Below are 25,101 nucleotides of genomic sequence, written 5' to 3'. Positions count from 1 at the left end.
AGCACAAAAAATATTATGGTCTGTATCATGGACACGTGCTAAGTTCTCTTTCTTTCACGTTGGCTTTGAAGTAAGTCGTGGTGAGGTCTTGTCGTTAAATGTTTGCGTAGACGTTCCTTTTTCTGTGTATAAATCTCTATATAATAACTGCTTGTCTACCTGGAACCCTTAACTATACAATGGTGCGATAAAAACAGCCAAAACACATTATGTTTCGACATTGGCCATGGTTTCATAGACTGTATTCACGCTGGTTATCACTATCAGTAAATGACCAACATGCTTTTGCGTCTCTTTACGGTCAGTTGTTTCACCAAACCCCGGCAAAGTATATATTTTCTGAACGCCTAAGAATTGTCGCTAACAAATATACAGTGAAACCTCTATTAAGTGGACCCCCAATTAAGCAGACACCCTCTATTAAGCGGACACTCGGTTCGGTCCTTGTGTACAGGTTCACAAGAACCAATACAAAAGACCCAACAATGTTCAACAGCTAAACAAAGGTTCGTAAAGAAAGAAGTACAATGGTTATTCCCTCTGTGTTCCAGTACACCAGGACACAACCGGACACTTAGCCTGGTCCCGAAATTAACTTCTTATATTTTCCTTTATAACAAACCCCTATTCAGCGGACACCTCTATTAAGCAGACGCGGACACTAAAATAAATTGTATTTGGCTAATTTCTATTGTTAAAAACCTCTATTAAGCAGACACCGGACTGAATTGACAATGTGGCATTGGATCACGTCCTTGAAGTAGTCGATTAAATAGTTGATTAAATGTAACCCGATTATCGTTGCTGTATGGAAAGGGCATTATTACAAACAAATTAAAGTTGGTAATGAAAGGTGATGAACTTGAACTTTGGATAGCTTTGTTAACAACCTGGAACTTTATTACAGTACAGAGGAACCGTTGAGTGTTGATTGTTAACAAACATTGTGCAATTGTTATAAACCTTTATTAAGCAGACACCCTCTATTAAGCGGTCACTTGGGAAGGTCCCGAGGGCATCCGCTTAATAGAGGTTTCACTGTATATTTGTTTTAAGTAACAGTCACTGTTTTCTTAATTTTGCGTTCGATTGAAAGTACGATTCCCTGTTTTGCTTTTTTTTGTACGATCACGCAGTTAAACTTAAAAAGTTGGTATTTAAAATGTCCATTGCCTGTGCAACCTAAATATGGTGTTTGTTTGGCACATGTAAAGTTTGACATTTGAAACAGGGCCTTAGGGTGTTCCTTGGGTGTTGAAGGATTAATACCAAAGGTGCAAAAAATAATATTTTGTATTGATCAATGAAGTGAAGGCTCAGTTCACATGACAATAGGTCTTGTATTTATAAATTACAAATATTGAAATATTTGTTGGTCTCAGTTTTACTGCTTGTGCACGAAAGTCTGTAACACTCCAGTTTTGTGTCACAATTTCATGGTTGTTATTTAACAACTTGTTTTCCAATGAAATAGGTTTAGGGATGCCAATGGCTAACTCTAAGTCTAAGTCATAGTTGTAAGCCACCTCAGGGGCATCATCTACTTGAACCCATTTTGAGCCTTCCCTAGCCTTTTCAGAAATTTTTAATTGGCTGGCACTAATGGTTTTGTTATCCTCCATAGTGGTTCTTGTCATTCTCACTTGCCTGTGGGCAAAGGCCCAGGCAAGTCATCTGCCAACTTAATCAGGACAAAAGTTGGCCAGGACAAGGAAAATTTGAGAGTTGCTTGTCAAAAGGGCAAACCAGAATTCCAAGTGTTTTTTTAGTCCTGTACCAGCTACTGTAACAGAATCAGTTAACACCATGATTTGTTTCTTTTCTAGTCTTTAAACGCTACACTTGCGCAATCCTTCACCAGTCAAAATGGTTAGGGAAGACAAGGCAACGTGGAAGTCTAACTACTTCATGAGGATCATTGTAAGTTTCCACTTTTCATTACTTAACTGATGATACTCAATTATTTGGCTCTCCATGTAAGGATATGAAGTTTCGTATTTGTTATTTTGCGGCATAAAATTGCAACACTATTGCAATTCTTTTTAACTTAAGTAGATGAAATGAAAGCCTTAAAAAGTATATTAGGCTCAAGTGAGAATCAACCTGGTGACTATTTCAGCTCATGGTATCTGGTCAATAATTGTTTATGGGGCATGGGTTTTGCAGAACCTGATTGTGTGTGTTATATGGTGGCTATACACATTTTCTGTGCATGATACATGCAAATTAACTTTTATACAGCAGGGCTCGAAATTGTGACTCACTGGTCACCAATGTGACCAACAATAGAGTGTTGGCAACCAGATATTAAGAACTGGTTGGTCGCCAGTTGGCAACGTACCTTTTCTTCCATCAGCCTTGTACCCTCAAAGGAAAATCGACCTTACATGTGGATGAAAGATAAAATTTATGCAAAATAGCTATAACAAAACAAACCCATGATTCTTCAATCGCCAAATGGATCGCCATGCTTGATTCAGCAGTTTCTTTATTAAGCAGTATTGCAGGTGCACTACACAACGTATGAACAGAGCCTGGTAGGACTATCAACACTACAACAACAACAACAACAACAACAAAAACCTTTATTAACTTTTCTGGGGTATTTAGCATTGCTGCTAATTGGGGACACACACAAAAAAGAAATTATGAATATAAAATGAATAAGTATATATTAAAAAGTTAATAAGTAAATATTAAAATATTAATAAGTAAATATGAAAGTCAGGTCAGGATAAACATAAGGGCAGTTTTCACAATTATCCACAAGCAAAGATGCTATATCTCTTCTTCTTATAGTTGATATGAAGGAATGTAAGGTATCACTATTCTTTTCATCTCTTGAAAGTCTTGACCACAAGTGTGGACCCACTGTGGCAGAGCAGGGGCCAAATTCTAATGTCTGTCCACCGTGCGAATTACTGCACCAAGCCTTGTTGACCTAGTCTTGGCACCGAAAATTTCATAGACCTGAAGCTAGACAAGGAAGAAAAGGAAAAAAAAAAAAGGAACATGGCTGAAGCTGCTTTCACATCGATTATTATTTCGTTATGTTTTTATGTGTTCTTTCTTTAACATTTTACTATTGTATAAGCTTCTTTGTACATTAACTTAGAATTAAGTTGAAGATTGTCTACATGAGGGTAATACTGAAGAGGAAAAAAATCAGTGGAAAAAAATGGCAACCTAAACTTTGGGATTAGTCGGCAGTTGGCTCCTTAAAGTGGTACTATGACGAAAATCGCATCTTTCCTTTTGCAGCCATTTTAAAACATAAAAGAGTAGCCTGTGTGAGAAGAAAGATGCTGTTTACTATATTCTAATATCTCTTTTCATTCCAGAGATATCCAAGTTTTTAAAATATGCAAATTAGCACAGTGATGACATCATACACTCAACCAAATTTTGATCAAATATGATGAAAAAAGATCTCAGCCAATTTGTATCAGAAATGTTTGATTCTTTGCAGTAAGATTCTACTATATGTGCACCACAATATAAGCTTAACAGTTTGGTTATCAGGGCAACATACTGGGTTCCAGACCTCCCCAATATTAAAGGCATTTCTGGCCACCTTTGGTGTTCCATTTTGATATTTGCAAATGGTGCCTCATATGCTTGATCCAGCAAGCATATAAATATGTTAGCAAATGAAAGAGATGCGAAAGGAAGTTCAATAACAATAAATTTTCATTCAAGCTGAGACGAAGAAACCTATTTAAACGGAAAAAATTGTTCAAAATTTCGCAGACGTGCTTTGCTGCATGACCGCATGTTCAAATTATTCTTCACGCTAACGCGAAAGCTTGAGTTTTTGCCGACCGCTTTTGCAGTCATTTTAACACCCGTGGCTTTACCAATCGTTCCAAAAGTTGAATTCAACTTCGAAGTAATAATGTACATTACCATTTTTGTTTCTGAAATCCGAAAAGCCGCTTTAAACCTGTGATCTGTCGTCAAAACTTGAAAGCGCTCCGATCTTCATGTTTTCTCGGCGGTTGTAGGAAGAAAAACTTCTTCACCAGAAAGTTTTGAGGACTCTGTATTCCTTGATCCTCCATTCTGAGGCCACCTGAACATTAATTTGTATTTTTCCTTTCTATTTTAAAGCCCAAAGCAGTAATTTATCCGTGTTAGGAATGAAAACAAGACCTTGGAAGTTTTTTAGATTTGGACCGCCACGCGCCATGTTACCTGCACTTTTTGAGCACGCGATTTTAAGAAGAAAAACCGTCTTTCTAGGACCCCTAAAGTCCTCTGAAAATATGCTCAGAAAGTCCATTGTGATTGGTTTATTTGTCCTCAAGAACAATAGAACAATAGGGGACCAAAGAATCTTCAGGGAGGGTAGGAAAGGCAATTGTCCCGATGTGCTTTTTTTCGGGCGATTACGGGCGGCACAGGGAAATGGAGGAGTTTTTCGCATGGGCGGTTACGGGTGGCACAGGCGTCAATGGGTTAAATATCTCCGGAACTAATGTAGATATTTGCAAACGGTAAATGGCGTTTTTATTCTTTCATGGAATTCTATGTGATGCACGTAAAAAATCAAGGGGGGAAAATTTGATCATAGTACCAGTTTAATAGAAAAGTGAATTTTGAGCCCTGCGCAGGCCAATTACACATGGATGATGGAACATTATGTCACTCATAGATGTAAAGTGTGTGTATTAAGGAAGAAAGTTCAAATTTCCTGAAATCAGGCTTAGGAAAATATAAGCATCAATACTTTAGTTTAATGCTTGTAGAAACTGCAGACTGTTTACGTTTTTTTCATACTTGGGACAACTATTGCTCGAACTGTGCAAACAGCAAGGGATCAATGAATGGTAGCTATTTGCTGAGCAAAAGTTCTGAATTTCGATGTCCACATAATGAACCTGTGTCATAACAACAGTGCAATAGTTTGGTAATTACTGAAAAAAGTTTGAACTAATGAAATGTGAAAATGAAACATTCAAGCAGTGCTCCAAGCTCACTTTTTCAAAAAGTCGCCTTTTGGCAACCTTCAATTGTAAAATGGTCGCCATAAAGAAAATTTTGGTCGCCAAAAAAAAAAAAAAAAAAAAGACCCCGTAATATCCAGGGGCAGACACTTTGTGTATGTTACATGAATGTCTACTACTCCGAGCGGCCTGTTAGCAACACTTTCCTTTGCCCAATTGTTACGTTTACTCGCTTGCCAATTAAAAGATTGTAATAACGGGCAAGACAAAGAGAAGGAAGAGACTCGGATGTCTGGTAGCAGAAATGATTTATTACAAAGCAGCTGAGACCAGGTAACAAATCGCCAATGGTACGCAAAACCTTTGAAATCAATCAAATTGGCCAATTTAAGCTGCAGAGATGACAAAGTAAACAACTGAGGTAGATTTATACTTATTTGGACTTGACTCGATCGATCCTATTTCCATACATTCCTTTATATTTGCGTAACGTATAATTAGTCAGACCGCTTGTATCAAAATGCTGCACTATGTGAAATGAAATTTTACCTTCAATCATTTCGACTTGATCACACTAAGTATCATTAAGTAGTCACTCATTTAAGACTACCACAACCTACATCCACAATCGCATGTCTACATCTTCATCCATCTTCTGGCTTTATACAAGAGACACATGGATTTACCAAGTTTTGTTTTTGCGTGACACTTCATTGCAATGAGTGACTGAGGTCGGCGTTGACCAGCAACAGTGATCAAAGAAACCAGCTTTCTCAGTTTATCCCATTTATATCCCATATTTCGCGAAAATTAAAAAGACAGCTCAATTTTACCACTTTTTTTAGTGATCGCTGTTGAAGGAAAAAACCCTTTAAGATTGCCTCGTTTTATCCCTTTCATTCAAGAGGCTAAAAACAACATTCACGTAATCATTGATGTGTGACAACTGCACTTCAAGTCAGCACTGAATTTTTCTTTCCTATGGGAAAATTAGACATCCTCACTTTTTTTCATAAGACCGTGCCCCAAAACTTATATGAAATACACAAAAGAATACAGAAACACTCTCAAATAAAGTTATTTGTATTATAAACACATTAAAAATCCTGTAGCTTTCAATCTTGCCGAGAGAGTTGCAACAAGGCATGGACTTCGCTGCCAACAGGTTGACCAGGGCGGCAAATTGTCTCGGTCACTGAAGCATCTCAACAGAGAACTACCTCTGTCAGCTTCTGTCGGGGTGGATGTAAGTTCCGCTCCTCAGCAGGGTACAGGAGGTATAGTTTGGCTTCTTCCCAGTTTATGCTCCTTTTGGGTTATGCATTCGTATCGAGTAGCGGAACGACGAGAAGGAGAAAGACCAATGATACCTTCGTTTTTACTTTTGATAATTCGACCAAACATTGATTAATTTACCAAGTAAGTGTCTTTTATAATCTGTTGGTCGTCTTTCGTCAAAATTTTAGTTGCCAAATTTTTTTTTCACTCGCCATGGCGACCAAAATGGTCGCAGCTTGGAGCGCTGTCGAGGGGCTTGTCAATTATTTATTTTTTCTGGTTTTCTGTTTAAGGTCTTGTATTGAAGAAAAAGAAAAAATATCATTTCTTTTCTTTCTCAACAGCAATACATGGATGAGTATCCAAAGATGTTTCTTGTTGGTGTAGATAATGTGGGATCCAAACAGATGCAGCAGATCCGCCAGTCTCTGCGTGGAAGAGCCGAGATTCTTATGGGCAAGAACACCATGATCAGGAAAGCTATTCGTGGACACTTGGACAATAACCCTGCCCTGGAAAAGTGAGGGAATCTTGACTGTGTTGATGAAAATTTTTCTAAGTCAAATATCTTTTAAATAGACCTGAGCCATTGAACAGGCATTTTAAATGAGTAATAGCATAATAATAATAATAATAATAATAATAATAATAATAATAATAATAATAATAATAATAATAATAATCAATATTATAGCTAGATAGGAGCTGCAGGGGTGATGAGATTTCTACAAAGGGGCAGTCCGTCAATCATCTGTAAACTTCTAGTGTTGATTTAACCAGTCAGAAGGTAATTAGCAAGAGATAGCATAGCTAGGAGTGATCATATGTTATTCAAATGAACATGACTTTCTTTGCAGGCTGAAACTGAATTTCCTAGTCGGCCTAACTTCCTGTGGCACTGAACACTCACAGTTTGAGTGTTTTGTTGTTTCCAGATTTGCTGAAAAATTACAACAATGGATTGATTCAGTAGTGTGCATGGTACTGTACACATTTTGAAATGGCTACCAAAGCAATGGGTTGATCACTCAATTTTCACACCAATTGTTGTTTTACTGGCCTTGTCATCTTTTCATGGGTATTACAAGTTGGCTTTAAGAGCAGGTTTTAATCTTTTAAAAATGTTTTTTTAGAGTTTTCCTTCAAAATTATGTTCTTTTTAGTGTTCTGGGAATTGGTCTATGCTATGTAAATTGACAGGATGTGTTGTTCAGGATAGAAATGACTATATAAGCAAATTTACAGTGCGACTACTCGAACTGGGCCACCTAGAAGAAACCTAAACAAGCAAAACGTAAAATGAGAACAATGGACTGGTAGCTTTCTTGTGATGGCAAGAAATGAGGGTCTGTTTGACATAAAGCTATCAACCCATCTGCATTATATACAATCTTAGAGATTCAGTCCTTGATGGTGAATTATCATAATTATCCGGAGCCTATGACCCAGAGCCTCCACATGTAAATAAAAAAATTATACCCTTGAGTCTCACCTTTCCTGTATCTTTTTATTTTTAGAAACAGCATTTTCCATGAAAACTACTGTTTCCATCGTAGACTGCCTGGGGTCAATTTTACTCTTAAAATATGGCGGACAATGGTGATACACATTCCCTTGTACTTTGTTTGTTTTCCTGACCATTAAATGATTCCTTCCTGTCAGTACAGTCGAGAGAGCCTGGTTTGGGGTTGAATGAATAACTGGTAATATTAATAAACAACTTTCCTGACCTTGAAGTTGTCAAATGTCTAAACTGAACATGGAGTTGCTGTCATGATCGAGTGCGACTTATTTGCTTGTGCTGCTCTTTCAAGCTCTGGTTAGTGTGATAATGTAGCTTATCAACTAAACAGAAAGCCTTAGTGCTCTTTGGACAGAGCCTGTCCCAGGATGAAGGCAGAGATTGATAAAGAAATACTGTGTTATGTGATCTCGTGCAAGGTGGCATTGGGAATATGCAACGATTATCAAGTAGTGCAAAAACCCTGGCTCAAACTAACAGTACTTATCAGGGTCAATTCCTTCACATAAAACCTAGCAACAAAATGTCTGTTGTTTGTGAAGTTGATCAGCTGGAACTGTGGCAAAGAGAATTGTCAATCGCTGGTTTTGGAGATGAGATCTTGCATTTTACAATTTGTGAATGTTCCCAATAGATGTCTCAACAAGACAACAGGCAAAGAACTGTTGCACGCTTTGCCAGCTTGTAAGGAAGTCTATTGATCTAGCAAGGCTTTCATCCTAGGCGATAGGGTTTGACCCTTTTGTATCTGTAATTTCTTGGTTGCATGCAATTGTTAAGTTTCCATATGGTTGATTTGGGCTCATTTGTGATTCATACATACAATACCTGTATTTAGTGTATTATAATGTTTTGGTTGGACCTATGTGGCAGAAAATCTTCAGTGAATTTAACTTGGTTATGTATTAACTATATGTTGACCTAACGTCAATTTAGAGTCATTTTCACTATGTCTCTGCCTGCGCATTTTTGGTTGCGATGCCTTTGGATATTCTTTTCTACATTTATTTAGAGTCTCTCTGCAAGCAGGCTAATTCGTACTGCAAATTTCCCTACTTATACAATACTCAGCAGAACTTGGATTGTTTCCTTTTGATTCTTCTTGTTTAAATATGAGTAGGTTAAGTTTAATTCTTACCAGTACCCTGGGATCCACTGTAATTGGCTACGCTGTAGTTGTCTCCTGGCCTAATGAATTTTTAATGTATATAAGTTAGTATTTTAGTTAGGTGAAGGTAAATAAATAAGGTTTACTCACCAAATTAAAAAGAAATAATAAAAACCCTTCCTCGTCATCACTGTTTGAAGAAGAACGTAATTTGGAGGAAGAAACAACATTGAGCTTTACTTCGAAAGCCCACACTTTCCTTCTATTGTTATTTATGATCATGCAAGAGTGCGGCGTGCGCAACAACAATGGAATATTATAATTGCGTTGTGATTAGGTGTTTCAAGGGTGGGCACGAAAGGGTTGACTCCAAGAGTTAGTATTGGAGGTGCAGGCACGGGTCATGGGCCCCTATAGTTATAAATCTCGCTCAAAAAACTTAGCTTGAAAATTCATTTTGTGACAACTAAACCAAGACCATTGAAAAGCCTGCAAAAATTAGGATCAAAACTAACCAATCAACAAATGGCAAAGTTTCCTCAGAGGTTTGCAACAATTCACACTTGGTTGGGTTTTCAATTTTGTTAAGTACTATTGTTCATGTTCTTCAATGTTGTTGATTTATTTGAGAAAAAGATTGCTATCCTGTTATCAAGTAGCTTTCTGATTGGTTAAATTTTTTCCCAGTGGCCTGGTTTGAGTAGTCACACTGTAACAGACTGATGAGTGTATGGATTCTGGATTTGAAATATAGTGAGACTGTACAGTTGGTTAGAATTTTAAACCATTTGCAAGTTTCCCATACATGTAATAATGAATTTAAAGGATAGGTCAGATTATTCCTGTTTTGAACAGTCAAGTCCCCTATTATTTATTACAAACTAGCTGTAACAAGATAATTTTTTTAACCCTTAGGTTGATTCCACACATAAAAGGAAATGTAGGCTTTGTGTTTACTAAGGAAGAACTTACTGAAATACGGGATCTTATCCTGGCAAACAAGGTGGCTGCCCCAGCTAAGGCTGGTGCAATTGCTCCGTGTGATGTGTTTGTTCCAAAGGGTAACACAGGTTTAGGGCCAGAGAAGACTTCGTTTTTCCAGGCATTGGCCATTCCAACCAAGATTGCTAAGGGAACTATTGAAATCTTGGTAAGTGTCATTGTTTTATTTGTAATTTAATGATATTTAGTTTTTGTTACTGATTACATGCTTTTCTCATCTTTCAGCATCTCATAAGAACAGCTTTTTATAACATACAGAGTTCTGTGAATTCAACTACAGATAAATTGATAAATTTCTTTGACTGGTGATATGAACTATGATGTTTTTATAGGTAGAACAAGTGATATTATATTTTGGCAAAAGATTCCAATCTAGTGCACAAAGAAAGTGGTTTCTAGGGAAAATTTGTGTAGGAAAATTTTTCTAGGAAATTCAAATAATGGAAGTACTCAGGGGTTTCAGTAAGTTTTTTAGCAGCCGGGCATCAGGGTATGACAACCAGGCAGAAAAAATGCAAGACCCAAAGGGGCTTAACAAGCAAGGGGGTCCAGGAGCATGCCCCCACCCACCCCATTGGAAAATTTTGAAATCCTAGACTTGCAGAGATGTATTTTCCTGCAATTTGGAACACAAAATTGGCACCATTTAAATGCCTACAGTAGATCATTGTAGAATTAATGTAATCATATTTTGATGCCATTGATCAATGGACCAATCAGTTTTCATAATCTTTTACTGATTATATGAAAAGATGGTGACACAAAAATTTTATTCAGTATTCCATAATTATTGGCTTCGAAATGTTTCCAGCAAAATCAAACTTACAAGAGTTTTTTAATACTCTGCTTTTTTTGATTACCGTGAATGAAAAAAATGTGCTGTTAGCAAACAGCATGATTAGAATTGCTACATAATTTATACTGTAAAGAGAGTAAGAGACTTACTTGACATGTGAGTTGGCTTCTTTTCATCATTTTAAAAGTGAATTAATAAAATAAAGCTTTTTTAATATCCAGGACAATGATGAAACTGAGCATGATATTGCTGTGAATTTGGTGCAAACAGGTTATATATTTTTGTTTGCTGTTTAGAGAAACAGGAAACTTGAAACTCAAACCTGTGGGAAGAAATAAGTCAAGTGCTAGGCAACCAGTGAAAACAGCAAACCGATTGAAATGACTATCTACAATTTCATCACTTTCTAACGCCAGTCAGGACAGGCTGAGAAATAATCATATACTTCCTTTACACTTTTTGACGAAGAGGCAGAACCAGAAAAGAGAATATTCCGAAACTATTTTGCTATTTTCGTATATTTATAGGCACGAAACGGGAACTGGTGAGTTCTGTGGTATTTGAATTTCACAGTTGTTTTCAGACCATTTTAATACTCTTGCGGGGAAATGTGGAACAATACGGTTTTCAATACGAAGACAATACTAATCAAAAACATTCTTTTGTTGAACTTTCTTTTATAACAGACTAACTAACTAACTAACTAGTTAACTAACTAACTAACTAACTAAATAAATAATTCTTTGTCCTAAGCAAATTTATCTGCAAAAAATCTTTTACTCCTCATTTTACAGTACTGTTTTAAAATAAATAAACCCTTTCAATGCATCATGACGCAAAGTTTATTTCACATGAAACTTCACCTACCTCATGACCTTTTCACTGGTGGAGCAGAAAAAGATTGAGTTATCTGCCACATGATTTTGACACATTTCAAGTGGGTTTTCGCGCTTAACGTGTTTCCGCAATCCGTCATTGGACAATTTGCTTCACAATTCAAAGATACAAGGGATATAATGCATACTATGACGAGCAAAATCATGTTTTCTCTGACTTGAAATAGGTAATTAAATTTTTTAGAAGACTTTTACCCTCAAGGAAATAGCATGGGATAGCAACAGCATGATATAAATTATTGATGAAGCAGCTGGGCAAAGTTCTGTTCACAACTGGTCAATTTGTGTTGTGCCCAGCCCTTCATGGTACCAGCTTTCCCGAAGGACAAGGCTGAAAATTAGTTTTCTTAGCACACTGCAGTTAGCTGGGCTGCTAGGAGGTTCTATGATCAAAAGATCTTGAAGAGGTCACTGACAATTAGTTGTTATGTCGGCTGTTGGAATGAGTGGCAGCTATCCGTAAACACACCAATATTTACTATTTCTGACCTTCCCAAAGAACATTTCAGTTTTTCCCGTGGGTGTTTATGCATTATTTTTTTATGCATTAGTTATTTTGGTATTTTGGTGATAGCCCACAAAGGGAAGACAAATGTGAACATCTTAAGAAAAAGCCAAACAGACTTTATGAATGTGTTAACTCTATTTGAATAATAGTATGAAAATTTGATTACAAGACTTACAATTTTATCAACAATGTGACATTGCTTTTTGCTGTTATCAAAATAACATCCTTTCCTCCAATGAACATGATCATTCACCTGCAGGCAGGTGATCATGTGTAACTACTGATATGAATAGTTACAAATTCTGAAAATTTGAACTTAAGTGATTCCTCTGCCAATCAAACTGTCACATTTGTCTAAAATCAGTTTGTGAACGTACTTTTTCCAAATTTAAACTGGCTCAACCCATCTTTGGTAGTGCAGTGCAGAATTAAGTGATTTGTGCCATGTTGCAATGATGCTACTGTTTGGCTCTTTGTACTTTCTCAGAATGATGTGCATTTGATCAAGAAGGAGGAGAAAGTGGGAGCTTCAGAGTCCACTCTGTTGAACATGTTGAAGATCTATCCTTTTTCTTATGGTCTTGTTATCCAACAAGGTATGGAACAGTAGCCATTATTATGCAGTGATTTTAACTCAAATATGATTTTAATGGAATGTGTTTAATATGTACATGTTCACAGTACTTCAGAGTTAAAGAACTATCAATAATGAACTTAATTTTCTAATTTAATCACAAGACAAAACGCACACTTTATTTTGTCTCCTCGCCTATAAAATTACTCTAGCAATTCTAGACTATTCTGATATCGATCTGTCCTTAGGACTTGAGTCGTTACAAACACCTTCATTCCTTCATTACACTAAAAAAATCCTTGAATCAGAGGATCGAAATTACTCACACAAGGGCGGGTCCTAAACTGACCAAAATGGCAAATTGCTAAAAGGTTTTAGAGCTGCAGAACATGCACTTTGTCGCGTGACTTTCATGAGTACGTGCCGAGTGATCTCCTGACCTCAGTGGAGTGTGAGAAAGAAAGAAAAAACCTGTCCAGCATTGAAAAAAATATCCATAAATAGATAAAGTGGCCAGTAAAGCAAGTTCTTTCGTTAGCAGTGGGTCTCCAATCAACCAGCTTTTTATACTTAACTGTGATACCTTTATAGATATTTTACTTCTGAATAATTCTTAATTGTCATGTTGGCAAAGTGGTAAGGTTAATGTCAGAGGATCAGAAGTTGGCGGGTTGAGGTCAGCTGTTTGAATCCTGTTGCGGGGCTCTTTCTTTTTCCTTCGAGCTTCCTTTTTTTTGTACTTCGAGCTACTAGCTAGAGGATGGTTTGTGTTTATATAGGTACTGGAAAATACAAATGTTCCAGCCATAATAATAATAATAATAATTAAAGAAAATGAGACAGTATGGAAATTTAAACATTTGCAGAAGACAAACTTAAACTCTCAAGCATGAAAGTTTAGGTTGAAAGCTGCTCTCAAAGCAGTCGATAGATCACATTACCGTATTTACTCGTGTATAATGCGCACCCATATATAATGCGCACCCTGATTTTCCGGACAATTTTTGAAAAAAAATACCCACCAAAACAAGAAATCCTTGTTCAACAAAAGACAAACAATGTGTATATTCAATTGCAACAGTTTAATAACATGAAGTTTCAAGCTTACAGTACTCAGGTAATTAGTGTTGGCCTGCGGGTAAACTTTTCTAAATCACAAAGCAATTATTTACAACAGTTTCGAAGTAAGCAATAATTTTACGATTCACAGTAAATGGTTTGAACCCAGGAGTATCAGTAGTTCGTATAGTGTGATCGTCCGGGTGAGTGTAGTTCTGAAAAGAACTGTTGTTGGTGACTGACGTTTCGACAACCTGAGCGGAAGTCATCTTCAGAGTCAAGTGAATAGTGTTTGTCAGTCGATGATCTTATAAGTCTGGTCCGTTGAACGTGATTGGTCAGTATAGCCATGATGGTATTGGCTGAAAGACTCGTGTAAAGTTTGTCATCAGTCATTGGTGGGTTTCGATCCGTCTATTGTTAGTCAAGTAGGTCGGTTTTGGTCCGTGTATTGTTAAGTCGGTCTGTTAGAAGTCCGTTTGTCGGTTTCGTTTCTGTCGTGGATAAGTCGTTTGTAAGGCGCCGGTAGTTGTTGACATCTGTTAAGAGGCGTTTGTTCTAGGTTAGTGTACCAGCTTTCCAGAGTCAGGACTAAAACACTCAGTGACGCCTAAACGGATACCGACCGAGTCTATTGTATCTAGTGTTGAGGCGGTTCTGTCTCGTCAGCGAGACTTATCAGAATCTGCCAAGGATAACATCAGAAGCAGAATTGCTTCCACGGTACAATCAGCCTCTATACCTGACAATAACTTGACAAAAGACGAACAGCAAACACTGAAACGACTGAAAAACGACAACAACATTGTCATACTACCAGCCGACAAAGGACGTGTCACTGTTGTTATGGACAAGACTGACTACTTTGACAAAATGGACGCACTTGTTAACGACAAACAAACTTACGAAGAACTTAAACGCGACCCGACGCCAGCACTTCAACGTAAACTTAACAGCAAAATACTTACGCTTAAAAAGACTGACGCTATTGACACTCAACGCTACTATCGACTGAGGTGCTCAGTACCTCAACCACCGAAACTTTACGGACTACCGAAACTGCACAAACCTGGTATACTGATGCGACCTATAGTGTCATTCTGTGGGTCCCCTACGTATCAACTGTCTAAGTACTTGACGACCATACTGCAACCCCTTACTGACAAATCAAGACGCAAACTACAATCTACGGAGAACTTTATTGACGCTATTAAGACAGTACAGATACCTGACGACTACAAACTTGTGTCTTTTGATGTGAAATCACTGTTCACCAGTATTCCACTTCAATTGGCATTACAGTGTACCGAGACCGCTATACAACAATGTACTGTTGAACTGCCGTTACCTACAGAAGACATCATGGACTTACTGAACCTTTGCCTTACATCGACTTACTTTCAGTACAACGGTAAACACTACAAACAGTTGCATGGAACAGCAATGGGGTCGCCTGTTTCTGTTGTTGTCGCAGAAATTGTGATGCAACACGTGGAGGAACGCGCCCTTGCAACTTGCCGACAAACGATACCGCTTTGGTTACGCTACGTTGACGACACCTTTACCGCCGTTCACAAAGACGAAATTGACGATTTTCACGACCACCTAAACGAACAGAACGCCGACATCCAGTTTACTAAAGAGATCGAAGAAAATGGAAAACTTCCTTTTCTAGACTGTTTGGTAAGCCGCGACAACAACGAACTACGAACGACAGTGTACAGAAAACCGACGCATACCGACAGATTACTTGACGAATCATCCTACAACCCGACTTCACACAAAGCCACGACTATAAAGACTTTGACGAGACGAGCGCAACTAGTTTGTGACACACCGGACAGCTTACGTGACGAAAACAGATACCTTGAACGTGTTTTTCACAAAAACAACTACAACGCTGACTTTATTAGACGAAACATTTACCGACCTACTGAAGCTGACGCTACGAACAGGAACCCTACGCCTGTTACTACAGTGACTATACCTTACATTAAGGGCACTTCTGAGACCATCTCGCGGATCCTACAGCCCTACAACATTCGTGTAGCCCACAAACCTACAACTACGTTACGACACTTACTGACCGACGTGAAAGACAGAACAACCTAACGACAGATAGAGAGCAGTTTACAAGATCAAATGCTCCGACTGCCAGGCTTCCTACATTGGTGAGACTGGCAGAAACCTTAACACGAGACTGACTGAACACAAACGAGCCACGAGAAATGGTGACGCCAACAATCACATTGCTGTACATCATCAACTGACAAACCACAACATTGACTGGGACTCTGCTCAGTGCTTAACCTACAGTACAAACTATTTTCAACGACTGACTCTGGAAAGCTGGTACACTAACCTAGAACAAACGCCTCTTAACAGATGTCAACAACTACCGGCGCCTTACAAACGACTTATCCACGACAGAAACGAAACCGACAAACGGACTTCTAACAGACCGACTTAACAATACACGGACCAAAACCGACCTACTTGACTAACAATAGACGGATCGAAACCCACCAATGACTGATGACAAACTTTACACGAGTCTTTCAGCCAATACCATCATGGCTATACTGACCAATCACGTTCAACGGACCAGACTTATAAGATCATCGACTGACAAACACTATTCACTTGACTCTGAAGATGACTTCCGCTCAGGTTGTCGAAACGTCAGTCACCAACAACAGTTCTTTTCAGAACTACACTCACCCGGACGATCACACTATACGAACTAATTTTACGATTGTTAACAGTACCTCAAAATCCGTAAAAATCCTCTGACTCTGAGTCAGATGCGAAGAGTTCGTCTACAAGAACCTCATCTTCTAAAATAGATTCATCATATGATGAACTGTCAAAAACACAATCATCCTCGGAACCATCCAGAGCATTTGTGATTCCGCACTTAAAAAAAGATCTCGCGACCATTTCTCGTGGAATATCACGCCATGCTTCGCCGCTCCACTGGCACATGAGTTCTTCGGATGGTTTCTTTTGTCTTCCAGTAGCCATCAGTTCATGGATTCCCTCAGCCATCCATGCCATCCACCTTTGCCTGACTCTGTCCTTAAAAGGTCTGTTTAAACAGACATCTAGAGGCTGCAGTACTGAGGTGAGCCCGCCAGGAATTATGGCCAAATCCGTGTTCTCCGATTTCAGCGAACGTTTCACTTGCTCCGTCTTGTGTGCTTCAAAGGAATCCAACACAAGTAGACTTCTTCGCCGACTTAGACCTCCAATTGGACAACACCAAACTTTTTCAATCCAAATTTTCATGATTTCGCTGTCCATCCAGCCCTTTTCTTGGACAGCAACTACGACGCCATGTTTGTTTTGGATCTTTGGCATGGTCTTGTGCTTGAAAATGACCAGCGGTTTCAATTTGGAGCCATCTCCTGCGCATGCCAAAACAACAGTCAGGCAGTTCTTTTCATTTCCTGTGGTTCGAATCTTCACTGTTTTCTCGCCAATTGTGCTGACAGTTCGATTTGATGGCATGTCAAATTGAATTGGACTCTCATCCATGTTTGCCACAAGATGAAGAGGATAGTTGTGGGCTCTTCGCTGCCTGATAACAAACTGGTGAAACTGCACGATTTTCTCTTCGTAGTCGTGTAGAAGACGTTGGGCGAGCGTGGTTTTCTGTCGCAACGACAAACCATTTCTCTTCATGAATCTTTGGCACCAGTGGTTGAAAGCCTTCAACTCACGAGCAGCGATGTCATACTGCGGATGTTTAGAAAGTTCCATCGCTTTTAGCCTGATGATGGCCGGGAAAATCGTCAGTCCGTTGTTTCGCTTTTCTGTGATCCAAGCCATTAGATCTTGCTCAAGGCGAGGCCAAGCCGCTTTCCTTCCACGATTCGCACTTTGGAGTCGTGGCATTTTCTCTAGGTTTTCCTTGCTTCTTCGCCAAAGACGGATATTGCTTTCGGCAACTCCAAACTCTCTCTGGGCTGAATGATTTCCATGCTGTTCTACATATTGTATAGCTTTCAACTTCTCTGCTGTGGTGTAACTTTGTCGCTTCGTGTTTGCTGCTGCCATGATTGCCCGTAAGTTTACAATGATTGCAATGAAGATGCTTCAAAACAGTTTGTTTTTATCCATCATATTTAAACAGCTGTTATTGGTTAGTTATGTTTTTATTATAACAAGTGTTGACAACAGCCTATTAAAACCAAGTTTATTGTTCTTTCGTGTATGCATGCAAATGAGTGTAGCGGTGTAACGATCAACAAACGAAAGGTTCCGAGTATAATGCACAGTGCAAATTTCGAACTATAAATTTTGGGAAAAAAGTGCGCATTATACACGGGTAAATACGGTATACACCCACCTTTGTTGCATACCAAATAGCCATTAATTTGGGAGTACTGGTTCAACTCCAAACACGAAAGATCAGTTCATTGCTTTAGCAGCATTTCGTTTCAAAAATTGTTTACAGACAAATGTTTGGGAGACTAGAAAATTAAGTGAGGGTGTCTAACAGCCAAGCTACATGCTTCATGCGTGGTGAATTAAATCTGCTACCTAGTATGGTAAAGTTGCGATTCATAAGTTGTGTAAAACCAATATTTAAAAAAGAGTTATTTGCCATCGGATTCTCATACAAACACTGTAATTTCTGACCTCTTTGCCTACCCAGCAAGATGGCATTGAAAACCATGATTACACCTATTTTGTATACGTAGCTAAGGTCTGCTAATGCAAATACGAAGGATCCATGCATTACAAGAGACACAATCCATAGGCATACATGACGTACTCAATGCTCAAGGGTTAGCAATGTATTATAGGGAGAATGAGAGAATCCTTTACAGCAAAACAAAAGTAAAAGGATGGATGACTTCTTTTCTTATGTTCAATATTTTAGAAGCAAAGATCTTTCAATATGATTTTCTGGAAGGAAATAATGTGTGAGAAAATAACCATTATTGATTGTCAACATAGAGAATGTAGTCACCATTATGGTGACTAAACCAGAATTTTTTGGCTGCCAGAGATGAAATGTTAGTCCCACTGGTGACCGTATCAGTTACAATCTCGAGCCCTGCGGTCATACATGAGTCATACATGTAGTCTTACATGAGATATAAACCACTGACTTTAAATGAGGCAAGAGTAGTTCGCTCGTTCGTGATTTTTGTTTTCTTTCTAAGTTTTCAGCTGAATTTCAAATGACTTTAAGCTCGGAAAGGTAGTGCAAGGGTATAGAAAACTTGTAAAACTTGAAGACTGTTTGACATGTACATTTTTTATCTCAAAAAGTCATATTCATCTCAAGAGCAGCTTGTGAGTTCAGAATTAGTAGACGGTGATTTTTGCCGGTGCTTACGGAGAACACTGTCTCAGGTTAGACTAGATGATATGCCTATGACCTAAAAATGTCTTTCTCATAGTGGTGACCAAAATTTAATTATTAACATCTAGGATATGATGATTTTTGGCATTAAGAAGTGTTTCATGTGTCTGATAAAAAAAACCCAAAATAAGTCTGTCTTTTTTGGTCGGGTCTCTGAAAATGCTAAGTGTTGCCTACGACAAAACGTTCTCTGTCGTCCTCAAATTTTCGGAAGAAATCTGAACTCCTATTTCTCCAAGAAAGATCGTTAAGAAGATTAGGATAGAGATAATGTAGCTGGCACTTGCCTTCAACTAAGCTTACCCAAGTTCACTTCCAGCTGTGTGCCAGCCCAGTGGCGTGAGTTTTTTATTGGTTAACATGCCTTGCTGTGCAGAAACTTGTCTGAGTAATCAAATCCCTTCTCAAAAATGAAGATTTTTTAAATTTCAGTTTGATGCAGATGGTGACCCATGAAGGGACCACCTTCTCTATGTTCCTCTCTAAACAGCAAAACATCTGTGTACATGATAATGTAACTCTTTGTTTTTCAGTGTATGAGGGTGGTGCTTGTTTTTCACCTGATGTGTTGGACATTACCACTGAAGATATTATGTCTCGTTTTGTTGAGGTATGTCAGACTTGATAACAGTCAATTTGCTATAAAATAGTGTTGTGTTGCGAGTGGTCTAGCACTACTAATTACAAGGATAAAAATTCTATTCTATTTGTCATCATTGTTGGATTGTTGTTTTTGTGCAAAATGGTATTGTAAATTGACATAATAAATAATGATAATAATAATAATAATAACAAATATAATAATATTTATTAACCTGTATTGCGCCAATATCAATATGAAATTTTCATTGTCGCAAACTCAATTACCTAATCAAATACTAAATTACCAAAATATCTAAATAATCTAACAGTTATTGAAAACAAAGTAATAAAAATCCCAGTAGTAAAATATACATATTAAGTCTAGTACTAACTACTTAATAACCGAGAGTGAGGTCGTTACGGGAAAATCTCAAACTGAGGTCTTGCCGTATTGACTGAGCGATAGCGAGGTCAATACGGTAAGCCGAGGTTTGAGATTTTCCCGTAACGACCGAACGGTCGAGGTTATTAAGTTGTTTATTATATGGCTCACGAATTAAAGAAAAAAAAATTATTCGAGCGGAAGTAGTCAATTTACATCCGGCGATGCGCGCGTTTACCGATTCATCCATCGTCTCAAACTCAGGGCAAAACTACACAGTCATTGAACTTTACCACTGTATTTCTTTACGGGAAAAATGATTGTCACAGCCCTCAAAAAGGTATTTTAGTATCGTGGTGCCACAACTTGATGAGGGAGTTTTTTCAACTTTTGTGGCGAAACGTCAACGCATATCGAACTGAGACAGGAAGTGCTTCAAAATAGTCCAAACCAACGGTCTTTCGGTGAAAGAAAATACGAACGCTTCAGAGTGCACTGCTCAGAATAACTCGATCTTCGCATTCGCTTTCGACAACATATCTTGGCCTTCTTCATTCTGGGACTTATAAATGTACTTTTCAAGCCTTTTGAGCGTCTAAAACTTCCTGCAGGTATGAGAAACACTGCTACCGACAGAAACCGCCCGATTGTTTACATCTGATGATCCTGGAAGCTGATTTACACTTGCTTGTGTTAAAGCGAGGGAATCTATTTGATGAGAACTGAAACGGAGTTCAATATTTCGGTAATTGTTGTGACTAAGATGATAACTTATAAGTTTCTTCGTGGTGTTCTGCTCAGGATACGTGACACATCTGCCGATGGTGTTTTTCACTTGGCGATTTTAGCTTTACTCAACACTCGGCAAACCTTGATTGTTTTTCACTAGTGCCCGCCAAGGCTACCGGTAAGTCAAAAACGACTTCTATACAAATTTTATTGAGGAAAAATTCCTAAACTTTTAGCTACTCGGAATTAAATTTACTTTTCTTACTGTTTTTAATCGGCTTTCATCGTTTCAATGCGCTTCAATTTTCGGAGCCGGGCTCTTCCTAATATGCATAATCCGTAATCGGCCCGTGGGCATTACGGCTGCATAATGACCGCTCAGATCTCGCTCTTAGCCAATCAGAGCTCGCGTTATATCGGCCACAAGCCAAAGCCATATAATAAAATCTAATATTCATCTCCATATATACTAAATTAACTATAAATAAAATGCCCCTTTTAAAACATACGTCTCAAGAGACTTTTTAAATGTAAAAACAGTTGAGAAGTTTCTTACTGAAAAAGGGAGCTTATTCCACAACTTCAAAAGAACGATCCCCCAGTGTAGTAGATGTCTTGCACTTGGCATTATCTAATAATTAGTGATTACCTGAGCAAAGCCTATACCTGCTAGGCATCTTTAATTTAATTAAATCTATGATATAATTGGGAGCAAGGCTATGTACTGCCTTTAACATAATTAAAAGTATCTTAAACTCATGACATTTTGTGAACCTCTAATTGAAAGATAATTAAGAATACAAAGTGTAGCACTATAAGAGTCACATCTTTGCACAGATATGTACATTAATACTCGTGTTACAGGAATATATTGGTTTTTGTGTGCAGACTTTCTATTGTAAAAATTAATTACAATCTGGTAATGATTGGTGGAAATATTTAAAGCACTACTGCAACGAAAATTTTGTATGTCTTTCTCAGTTGTTCTTCTGTTAATTTCACATTCGGACCCTACATTACACTACATTACATTACACTACACTACATTACAGTACACTACACTACATTACATTACACTACATTACATTACATTACACTACATGGAATCGGTGTAACTTTTTCCAACCTGGGTACACAAATTCCCTAAAACAAGCATCATAAAGCCGTAAGAATCATGTCTTACATTACTCAAACAACAAAACTGAAGAGCCTGTGAAATCACTAAAGCAGGTTTCTCTGTGAACAAGTTACAACGTGTGATATATACAGCTAAACAAATCTGTAGTGCTCGTACTTCCACTCTGCATTTTAAAGTAGCCATGTTTTGGGGATTTTGATGCAAAACATGTGACCATGAAGTCAGTTCGCTTTTCAACCCAATCCTCCTTTTAACTCAGCTTTTCAATTTGAGTGATGGCAGACCGTTTGAGCACAAAGTTACAGTCCAGTTTGTTGGACTTCTCTTTGCAATTTGGGTGATGTAGTCTTTATATCCAGAGTGGTTAGAAAAAGTATTTTTGATGGCAGTAGTTCTTCAAATGCACACTTTCTATGGAGAAGTGCCCCTTCCTTATCTTAAGTTTGAAAAAGCACTCTGGGTGCTTACTAAGTAAGTCTAGTGAGTCTGGTACCAGTTTTAATTTTACCATGTTAATCACTTTTTCAGGGTATTGTGAATGTTGCATCAGTATCCCTGCAAATTGGTTATCCAACTGTGGCTTCAGTACCTCATTCAATCATCAATGGCTTCAAGGTGTGTAATTTTCCAAATTAATTGTGAACCATGTTCCTAAGAATGCCCAAGATCAAGAGTGTTAATACAATATATAATTAACATGCAAAACAAAATTCGGACAAACTTTTGTGTAAACATTGACCCAGGATTGGTTTTCCATTCTTTTTTCCATTTCCATTAATGCTTTCCATTGTTTAGACGTGATGAATCATTAATGAGTTTGAGAAGTTCATTTGATGATTGTACGACATTTTTGTGCTTCAGTAAGTCATCCATAAGGTGGCTTGTTTTGATGGATTATAACAGCCAACTTCTAACTTTTTTGAAAAATGTTCCAAGATGTTTTTCCTTTGTCTATTTACTGTTTGCTTAAGTCTTTTATCATTGTTTGTGAAACTTGAACAATTAAACGTTAACAAATGGCCAAAATGAACGACCGAGTACCTAAGGAGAGACTGGGCACTGGCAGGTTAAATCATGTTTTTCTCAAAATCTGCCCTTACGACCCCACCTCAAATTTCAGGAATAAGAAATTGGCTCTGATTTAACGTTCATGCAAAGTAAAATAAAAATCTGTAAGACAGATTTTTCGCAAATGAAACTAAGAAAATGTGAAATCAAAAATAGCTAACAATCGGTCTTACAGATTTTTTTAAAATTTTGGCTCTAAACGTGATTCACCCCTACAAATCAACTGTGAAAATTTCATGGGTTTTTCGGTAGGTTTTCGAGGTATACTCGATCAAAGACTGAATTTTACAACCTTGGACGAGAATTGAATTGCGCATACCCTTTATTTAAGCGCGCGCTTCGTATACCGAAGTGATTTAACGCCTTTCAAAAGCTGAAGTGGTTTTTGTTTCTGCTTAGGGTTACTTGCGTCATTTTTGCACGCGCGATTAATTCTGACGTCTGACAGGCAATCATAGCGCGCGCTACTGAGTCTCCGAAAAACTGTAGTAAGCCAGCTTAAGCCCAACCATCTCTTGCAATCGTTTTGAAAACAACCTCTTCTCAAATGACTCCACTGAAAAGTCTTTTGAACAAAAGTAATTCCAAGCTTTTGTTATCGAAAATTTACAATCAGTTTATTGGCGTTCATTAATGATCAGGCAGTTCCTTAGTACTTTTTTTGTTTTCATTTCAGAATGTTGCTGCTGTTGCTGTTGAAACTAACATAACCTTCCCACAAGTTGAACAGGTAAAGGCCGATTACAATCGGTATTTTGTTACAATGTACAATTTGATCTTGGTTTTTTCACTTTTTGGTGGTAAAATAGCCATATTTTAAGTTTGCTTTCTGAAAAATAACCTGTCATGAGCTGTTTGTAAATCTATTTTAAGTTTTTACAGGAGAGTAAGTTAACCTATTATTTGTTGTTAGCTCAAAGCTTTCCTGGAGAATCCTGAAGCATTCGCCGCTCTGGCTCCTGCGGTCAGCTCAGATGATGCTGCTGTCGCCGCTGCAGAAGACACCAAGGAGGAGAAGAAGGAGGAAGAAGAGGAAGAGGAGAGTGATGATGATATGGGATTTGGACTGTTTGACTAGGCAACAGGAAACCAGCACTCAATAAAAAAATGTTTGAAAATACGTTTCTCTTTTTTTGTATTTTATTGTTTTTATTTGTAAGTTGTGCAAGGGACAAGCAAAGAGGTACTATAATGCTAGTTTCACAATTTTACATTAAAAAGGGATACACACACAAAAAAAGAAGAGAAAGGGAGGTAAAGAAGCCTATTACAATGTAAATAGATCTCTACATACACCATCACAAAACATATACTAAATTAGCTGAAGCAAGGTAGAAATTTGTTCCATTTTTTTATAATTTTTTACCAATTAATTGCTGGTAGCTGCAATTGTCTGTTCGATCTGGCAAGTTGCTTTAACCTTGGCTATGAAGACCTCTAGAGAAGGATGTATGATATTTAATTTACAGTTATAAATATAATATTTAGCTAATAAAATAATATGGTTTAGAATATGAAAGTCCTCTGCGACATTGAATACTCCAAAGATAACATTTTCTAGCGTTAAGGATGTTGAGACTACCTTTTTTTCAGAAATCCAGGAACAAAGCAACAGTCAAGATTTTGTTACATCACAATGAAAGAATAAATGCTCAGGGGACTCGACTTCTGTTTGACAAAAGACGCAAAGTGGAGAGTCAATCATTTTAAATTTGAATAATTTTTCATTAGTAAAAACAATGATATTTAACAGTTTGTACTGAAATTCCTAGTATCTGTATCCTGTGTGACCGTAAACGGAAGAGTAAATTTCTTTCCATTCCAGTGAAAGATTTGGGTATTTTTGTTTTATTTTCCTTTGAGCAGAAGGCGCCGTTTGCTTTTTGCGTTTAAATTCATTTTATAATAAAGTTTCCATACAACGCGCGCTCTGATTGGCTGAAAGAGCGTGCTTTATCAGAGAACAGAGCACGGGTTGATGACCGTAAGTTGGCTTTCAAATTTTTGCTTCGGAATTTTGACAAATTTTACCCAAATTAAACATCCCCTGTGATTCAGACAAACGCAATGGAAACGAGCTATTTGTCTGTAGTAAATATGGCTCACAGAGACCATTCGGTTAGCAACAGTAGTGTC

The 25,101-nt window shown here is 37.8% G+C and overlaps 1 protein-coding gene across 1 annotated transcript; it reads left to right on the top strand.

Moving 5' to 3' along the window:
* Positions 1 to 27: 27 nt before the first annotated feature.
* Positions 28 to 24,085, top strand: LOC145495222 (large ribosomal subunit protein uL10-like). The gene is made up of 9 exons (XM_081474811.1): positions 28 to 70; positions 1,827 to 1,920; positions 6,569 to 6,744; positions 9,770 to 10,004; positions 12,544 to 12,652; positions 19,600 to 19,676; positions 22,426 to 22,512; positions 23,642 to 23,695; positions 23,879 to 24,085. Exons 2-9 carry the CDS (start codon positions 1,867 to 1,869, stop codon positions 24,041 to 24,043), a joined length of 957 nt encoding a protein of 318 aa, XP_081330937.1. The 5' UTR covers positions 28 to 70; positions 1,827 to 1,866; the 3' UTR covers positions 24,044 to 24,085.
* The last annotated feature ends 1,016 nt before the right edge of the window (positions 24,086 to 25,101 follow it).

Source organism: Orbicella franksi, chromosome 8, assembly GCF_964199315.1.
Source record: "Orbicella franksi chromosome 8, jaOrbFran1.1, whole genome shotgun sequence".
NCBI classification, from domain to species: domain Eukaryota; kingdom Metazoa; phylum Cnidaria; class Anthozoa; order Scleractinia; family Merulinidae; genus Orbicella; species Orbicella franksi.
The sequence above is the reverse complement of the archived record's forward strand: the minus strand, read 5'-3'. Positions and strand labels throughout refer to the sequence as shown.

Coding starts and splice junctions, on each gene's coding strand:
- LOC145495222 (XM_081474811.1), top strand. CDS start 1,867: ATGGTTAGGGAAGACAAGGCAACGTGGAAGTCTAACTACTTCATGAGG. Junction 12,653..19,599: donor TGGTCTTGTTATCCAACAAG/GTATGGAACAGT, acceptor TTTGTTTTTCAG/TGTATGAGGGTGGTGCTTGT. Junction 22,513..23,641: donor CAATCATCAATGGCTTCAAG/GTGTGTAATTTT, acceptor TTTTCATTTCAG/AATGTTGCTGCTGTTGCTGT.